Consider the following 7904-nt stretch of genomic DNA (forward strand, 5'->3'; position numbering starts at 1 on the left):
TGCGATTTCCGAGACCCCACTGACACTTCCACAGACTCAGCCAAATGCAAACACAAATGTTATAGAAGTGCCATCGGGTTCTATTTCTCGTCAGCCAGATGGAATGGAAACTATGAGCAGACGTCCTATTCCATTCCTAACGGGTGGAATAGAAATCCGAGAGCCTAATCAGGGTAATCGTCTTAGAAATCATGGTATTGCAGACAAAGATAAGGGGAAGAACAAGATGCCTATGGAATCATCATCGGAGACAGACTCAGATGATGATATGGTGGTCCCTGTCTTGCAAACCTCGGGTGATATAGGACGCGGAGCTAACATGCCAGTGAGGAGACGTTTAATATTTGGGATTCCAGACCCAATTGAAGACCCACATGATAGCCTAGCAAGTATAGAAGAAGGTGAAGAGTTGCCACCTGATGACGGAATACATTGGGGAAGATTTGATCAAACCCTGCATGACATGTTGAACGACCCAGCTAATCCGGCTCTGCTAGGTCGTGATGCCCCTCCGGTTTTCAACGCTCGATTAATATCAGGTGAGTTAATTCGCAATATTCCATACTACTCTTAATAATATGGAAATATTTAATAACTATACTATTTGATAAACCTAACAATTAACTTACCTTCTCTTATTACAGGTGTGGACTCCGCCCTAGCTGATGTTCATTACGAGGGAGATGAGATATTTGTTGGCCGAGTCTTCAAGTCTAAAGCGGACTGCAAAATCAAGCTGGCAATACATGCAATTAACCGAAAGTTCCATTTCAAGACAACCGGATCTAATACCTGCATGCTTGTGGTTCAATGTGTTGGGGAATCATGTCCATGGCGCGTTTATGCGATGCTGTTAGATGTTACCGGTAACTTCCAAGTCCGACAAGCTATTCTGACTCACACATGCACGGTTGACGAGCGTAGGAACTTTCACAAATTAGCTACAACACAAGTCATAGGAGAGATCCTACAGTCCCGATTTGTAGGAATTAAGAAGGGACCCACACCGGCAGGGATAAGGAAAATACTCCTTGATGAATTCAATGTGAATGTTTCATATTGGAAAGCTTGGCGAGCAAGAGAGCTAGCAATGGAACAGGCAATGGGGACAATGGCCGGGAGCTACTCACTCATTCCTGCATATCTGGGACTGTTGCAAGCATCAAACGAGGGGACCCTTTGCTTTATGGAGCAAAACGATGACCCAGAGGGGGGGGACACGATTTAAGTACTGCTTCGTTGCGTATGGAGCTTCTGTAGCAGGGTACGCGTCGATGAGGAAAGTAGTGGTCGTTGACGGCACTTCTATGAAAGGCAAGTATGGAGGATGCCTCTTATCGGCATGCGCACAAGACGGGAATTTCCAAATATTTCCCCTAGCTTTTGCAGTGGTTGACAACGAAAACGATAACGCCTGGGAGTGGTTTTTCCAGAAGCTGAGCACATTTGTCACCGACTGCCCCCAGCTCGTCTTTATCTCGGATAGACATGCTAGCATATACACTGGCATGCGAAAGGTAGCAATTGCAAAAAATCCACATCTACATCCATTATATTTTATTCCATGTAGTAATTGGTATAGTAACGTCATTTGTAGGTGTACAAAGAAGCCCACCACGCAGCGTGTGTGGTCCATCTCTGGCGCAATATTCAGGTACTCTATAAGATGCCAAGACTTGGAAACCTAATGTCTGCTGCAGCTCGGGCATTCACGATCACTGAATTCAATAGGGTGTTCATACAAATCCAGAGAATTAACCCTGCTTGTGCTTCCTATCTTGTTGATATAGGTGTGTACATTTCCATCTATTTGGTTGCGATATTCCATATCAAATAGTAATATAAAGATTTCTATTCCATGTTAAGTACATTTGACACCCACAACTTTATCACAGGATTCACGCATTGGACGAGGGCACATTTCAAAGGTCGAAGATACAACATAATGGACTCTAACATAGCTGAGTCATGGAATGCAGCCATTAAGGAGGCAAGAGAGTACCCACTAATCATGATGCTGGAGTATATACGAACAACTGTGATGGGTTGGTTGGCATTGCGCCGTGCAAAAGCTAACAACGAGCAGGGAACATTGACCCCTAACGTGCGTAAACTTGTTGAAGAAAACTATGACCTCTCAACTGCAATGGCTGTGCGTGACATAAGTGAATTAGAATTTCAAGTTCAGGACCCTACAGGAGAGTGTTTCACAGTTAGCTTAGCCCTTGGGTCCTGCTCTTGCAGAGAGTATGACGAAATCGGAATCCCCTGTCCCCATGCTCTAGCTGCCGCGTCGAAGGTTTGGTTCCCATCAGACTCTCTGGTTGCCTCCGCCTATCGGATCCAAAATTGGAGAGAAGGATTTGCTGGGAAAATCTACCCAGTTCCTTCAGTTGGTGGGTCGCAAGTTGGTTCATCTACCACAACCGAACTCCTTCCCCCAGCCGTCCGCAGGCCATCTGGGCGCCCAAGGAAGGTGCGAATCAAGTCTCGTGGAGAGTTCAAGGTAACTGAGTCCAGACTGAGATGTATTACCGGTGTTTAATAGTGAAGTTTGTTAGTGTAAGTGGAATAGGTGATGGGGGTTTACATATGGAATGGTATTCGAATATGGTTGACATATAATGGATAATAACTATCTTACGAAATTACATTGCAGAAGTCAGGACAGTCATCATCCAACAGGAGATGCGCACGTTGTGGCCGTACTGGGCACAACAGGGCATCTTGCCGCAATCCTATATAAGAAGATAGAAGAAGGAGATGGCATCAGAAGGCTATAGAAGCAATATTATGGGAAAATGGTAATATAACCAGATGCCAGAGTCATCGACAGACTTGGCCTACTAAATAACGAAGAAAGGGGAGATGTTGCTTTTGTGAACAAATACAAAAATATATGCACGCAGTGCCATATATGGATGTATTTGTGATGTATATACTATGTCATATATAACCCCTTTAGCACAAACAATGTGTTGTTGTAATGAAGACACGCATGCCTTCTCTTTTGTGTAATATAAATGATGCCAATCTTACCTTTAATCTAATATGGTTGATGTTCTGTAAGAAAGTGATTAAGGATGAGTAAAAGGCAGAAAATAGTATATTATTTGTTTATAAGAACTAACATTACTATGTAGCTAGAAACTATTCTTATGTAGTAACTAACTATCCCATTCGATTTAGTAGTAATATTTTACATAAGTTTCATATCTCGCTTAATTGGGAAGTCCGGCAGCTCCAATGGCCAAATCTAACTGACAAATAAAGTTATACAACAACATCGTCTGATCTAATGAGAATGAGGGCAAGTGTTGGTTTCAACGAGTTACACTGGTGTACCAATAAGAAGCCTTCTGGACTCCAAAATAAAGAGTCACACAGTACTCCAAATAAGCAACAGTTGAGTTTGGGAGCACAAATTTAATTACATGTTTACTAATGGTAATAACGGAACAATGTGGAATAGTTCTGAAATAGTATAGGAACTACATGGAATAGCCGCATTAAGAAATCAAATAGTAAAATATTGAACGAGATACCAAGCAGGAGTCTAATCCCCCAAGTTCAGCAGGACAATAAAACACAAAGAACCTCCGAATTAGTCTGAGTATAGAAACATAAGATTACATGCTAAGGAGAAACAACGAAAGAAAACAGTAGGGGCTAAGGAGGAGGAAGAATTGAAATGGAAGGAGTTAGGTGAAATGCTTCGATGGCGTAGTTCATTGCAGCTGTGCGAGCGAGCGCTTCAGTGAATTGCACAATATTAAGATCTTTGCCAACAGCGTGCAACTCTAACAACATAAGCGCCACCACCGCCGAACAACCTAATCAACAGTCACACAGGTTAATTTCAAGCAGAGATAAATAAAAGGAGAGCAAACTGAGACCCTCTTGTCTAACCTGGATGCTCCACAAGAGAAGGCATATCCAACCTCGAGACGGTCATGGGCTCGAAATTGCGTTTCTGAGCATGGTTAGTCATACAGAAGCGCCCTATCAGGTGTGGCAAGAGAATAGAGGCAGGTGTTATCACTGAACTTATGTCGAACTCAGAAGGACAACCGGTGTTGCCTTGGACAACATACATCGCCCACATAGGCAAATCAACAATGACGCCCACCCAATGGCTTTTCTTCACTAGAACCGGTATGTAGAGAAAATCAACTTGCGTGAACCACTGGGGACGGTATAAAAACGCTGTCCTCAAAGTTGGGGAGAATGCAAAAGCATCCTTGGCTGAACAAGCATTGAAATCGAGGTAGTCACTGAGGATGGTAGAAACAAATGATGAGTCGAGGAAGTCAAATCTAGTCGGGGGCAGACCATCCCTACGCTTACGAATGAATGCGACCACACGATCGATTGCCTATCACAGTACAAAATAAATTTTACATTAGAAGGTTACTTCACACTTGCAACATGCACACACTTGCTAAAATTTGAGTAAGGACTTTTCAGAAGGAACACGGCTGCAGTCAAAAATTGGCATTAACGTCTGAAGGTCGAAAGCAGGAACTAGGTCAGCTTCTTGACTCCTGCACAGATAGACAAACAACCCAGGAACTCTAAGACTTGAAGCAATTACATACCTTTGTAAAAAAGTTGGGGCACCAGTGAGAGATAGAGTAGGTTCAACTTACTTGGAATCCTTGACAGCCTGAAGGAATGCATCGCGCTTAACAGGATTTGGAGGGAGAAATGGGGTAAAACCCCCAATGAGAGGAGTGGACTCTGTAATTGGGAAAGTTGGGACAGCAACGGCAGGAACCACCTCCTTCTCCTTCTCCTTTTCCTTCATATTTGCAATCTTCTTAATCTTCTCCTTCTCTTTCTTCTTCTCCTTCTCGTTCACCTTTTCCTTCGGAACACGACATACACGTTTGTTTTCTTGCTTAGTGGGACCTTCACCTGGCGTATAGAAGTCAGGACTATGTCGATCCCGCTTGCTATAACGTGTTCTTCCCTCAGGTGGCACAACAGTACTGTCCTTCCCACCACGACCACCCTGGATGGAATGCAAAACGTTACTGACTATATACATACTTGTACAAAACAATAGAGTAAGGATCGGCTGACCTTTTTTGGGATGAGAGTGGAGTTTTTGTTCAAGACGTCATCCCCTGCGCTTGATACCTGACCTCCAGCATCATCCTACATTGTATATACATTAGAACTAGCATATACAACAGACAATATATATTGAATGTTACTGTATTGTAAATGGTATTGAAAACCTTCAATTGAGTAAGCACTGTTTGAACTATGGACGAGGAAGAGGCTTCCGTTATTGGGGCTGATACATCTGATGGAACCTATGGAATTGACAAAAACAGTGAAGTTAAATTAAGTTGGAAACATTCCATGTTACTCTTATAAAAGAAATAATTCAAATCAGAATAACTATGAACTTAATCAAACGTAAGTGAGGTTAAGGGAAATGGAATAGAATCACAAATGGAATAGAAAATTAGATACATGGAGATGAAGTTCAGACTAACGAAATCTGAGGAAGGTAAAAATTGAGGTTAATGTAAGGACCACAATACACTTACAGTAACAACTTTTGCTGCAGGAGGTGGGATATCAGACAGAGGTGCTGACAATGGTGCCAAATGCATAGACGGAATTTGAAGAGTGGATGTGAAGACAACTGGTTGGGGAGGGATGAAAGCAGCAGCTGGTTCCGTGCTTGGATGTAATACATCGGCTGAGACCTGTAACTGGGAGTGGATTAGATAAAGTAGGAGATGCAGTTAATGGGATTTTAAACACTGGCAACCATAACTATGTGAAAGTGAAGACTGTGCATTGTGAAAGACAAACCTGAGAAATATTGGCAGAAGGAAAAGACGGCTGCATAGCGGTTAGTGCGGCTTCGTCGGTTGCACTCACACATGGAGTGCCTCCAACAATCGCTGGAATTGAAGACGATGGCTGTACAGTGAACAATCAATAATGGTTCAATCGGAATTACAATAGAGGAAGTTTTATAAGATTAACATATCTATATACCAACAAGGAAGTGTGAGGCATTAAAGGTGGTAGACGAACCTCAATAACAGCAACAGAGTGGTCCAACCCAGGAGATGATAGGGGCATCACCGCACCAGTCCCCTACAATAGACCCGGCAGAGAACCATCACACTCAGTTGGAATAAAACCAAGAGACATATCAGAGAATGCCTTACTTTATCAAAATGCAAAGCCTGGTTATTTAAAATTACCTCACACAATGGCTCAGTTGGGACAATGTTCGGATTACCCAATGCCGTTTCAACTTGTCCAGACTTCTGCAGATGGAAAACGAGATCTTATTTCACTAACGGAATGGAATGGAATAGTGGCGATATGGAATGGAAACATAGTAATATCAGAGTATAGCTTACAATATTACTATGGCAAAGGTTGTTAATTTAAATTTACCTCACACAATGCCTCAGAAGGGACAATGTTCGGATGAGACGGTGCAGTCTCAGATGGTACAGACTTCTGCATATGGAAAATTGAAATGTCAAACCGTTGATTGAATTAAATGGAAAAAAGAAGACTTGAAAAAGCAATGGTGTGTATATAATATAGTAACTAAATGATGTACACGTTTGTGAACTACATTACCTCCACAAGGACACAGCTCGGATCAGCAGGTGCCGTTTCAAATGGTCCAGACTTCTGCAGATGTAAACCGAGATCTCAAATCATTGACGGAAAGGAATGAAAAATATCGACATGGAATATAAATGTTTTACATATTAGAGTATCGCTTCCAATGTTACTAAGCCAAAGGTTGTTAATTTAAATTTACCTCACACAATGTCTCTGTAGGGACAATGTTCGGATCAGAGGTTGCAGTCGCAGATGGTATAGACTTCTGCATTTTGAAAGCCGAAATGTCAAACCATTGATTGAATGGAATGGAAAAATGAAAACATGGAAAATCAATGGTGTGTATATAATATAGTAAATAAATGATGTACACATTTGTGATCTACATTACCTCCACAGCAACCGCATTCCCATCAGTTTCTGATGAATCTTTTACATTTCTGATCGGTGCAGTACCATGATTGGTCTGAGGGGATGGAGAGGAATTGTGGTGGGCGAATGAGGGCATGTCGGGGCTGTAGCCACTAAACGGGTCATCAGGAAAGATGTCATCTCCGGTACTTGCCTTGCGCAAAATTGCAAACTCGGACTTAACAAACTTTTCAACCGCCGCAATAGAATCATTTGTGGCCTCTATGGACTTCATGACCTTGCTGACTTCATTAGAAATGTGATCTTTCATACTGACCATGTAGCCCTCAAACATCGGTATCATTAGCTCATCAAAAGCCTCCGCCACTTCTCTAACAAACTCGCGTGGTCCAGAAGATGCAGGCCGACCCCGAAGATGTGCCTCATCATGACTGCTATTTGGTTGGCCTCTTCCTTCACGAGAGTGCACGAACTCGTCACCACCGCCCTGCTGCCCATATTCCCTATCCATTTCTTCGGATTCCTGCTCATCACTCACCACAGTAGGAGATGGTTTCCCCTTCTTACCCTTCACATCCTCTGCTCTAACCCCACCAGCCCATGTGTTGTGTTCAAATGGATGGTCATCATGAACTAGTCCAACCATGTGACTTACAAATTCGTCTTCCTTGTCTCCCAACCCACGATATAAAACCTCACCAGCTTCATCTGTCCGAATAAGAAATCGCACAAATGCCTGAAAAATGAAAATTTCACAATTAGACGTAATAGCAATATAAACAAATATTTCCATTCCGATGGAATGGAAATGGACCCATAATCGAACAGAATAGAACAGTAACTGATTGTGATACTATCAATATTTATATAAGGGAATGGAATGCTACATGATTATTATTAAATGTCGGACGAGGTATTTC

General features: G+C 42.4%; 2 protein-coding genes across 2 annotated transcripts; one reads left to right on the forward strand and one right to left on the reverse strand.

The window, feature by feature from the left end:
• The first annotated feature begins 1274 nt into the window (after positions 1-1274).
• Positions 1275-2746, forward strand: LOC108829566 (uncharacterized). The gene is made up of 4 exons (XM_056996022.1): positions 1275-1517; positions 1598-1790; positions 1896-2506; positions 2660-2746. Exons 1-4 carry the CDS (start codon positions 1275-1277, stop codon positions 2744-2746), a joined length of 1134 nt encoding a protein of 377 aa, XP_056852002.1.
• Positions 2747-3508: 762 nt separating this feature from the next.
• LOC130501143 (uncharacterized) lies at positions 3509-5627 on the reverse strand. Its single transcript, XM_056996023.1, has 6 exons — positions 5562-5627; positions 5244-5321; positions 5086-5160; positions 4650-5014; positions 3910-4544; positions 3509-3833 (listed from the first exon to the last, which is right to left on the reverse strand). Exons 1-5 carry the CDS (start codon positions 5625-5627, stop codon positions 4442-4444), a joined length of 687 nt encoding a protein of 228 aa, XP_056852003.1. The 3' UTR covers positions 3509-3833; positions 3910-4441.
• Between the last annotated feature and the right edge of the window lie 2277 nt (positions 5628-7904).

This window comes from Raphanus sativus, unplaced genomic scaffold, assembly GCF_000801105.2.
Source record: "Raphanus sativus cultivar WK10039 unplaced genomic scaffold, ASM80110v3 Scaffold0106, whole genome shotgun sequence".
Taxonomy (NCBI): Eukaryota; Viridiplantae; Streptophyta; class Magnoliopsida; order Brassicales; family Brassicaceae; genus Raphanus; species Raphanus sativus.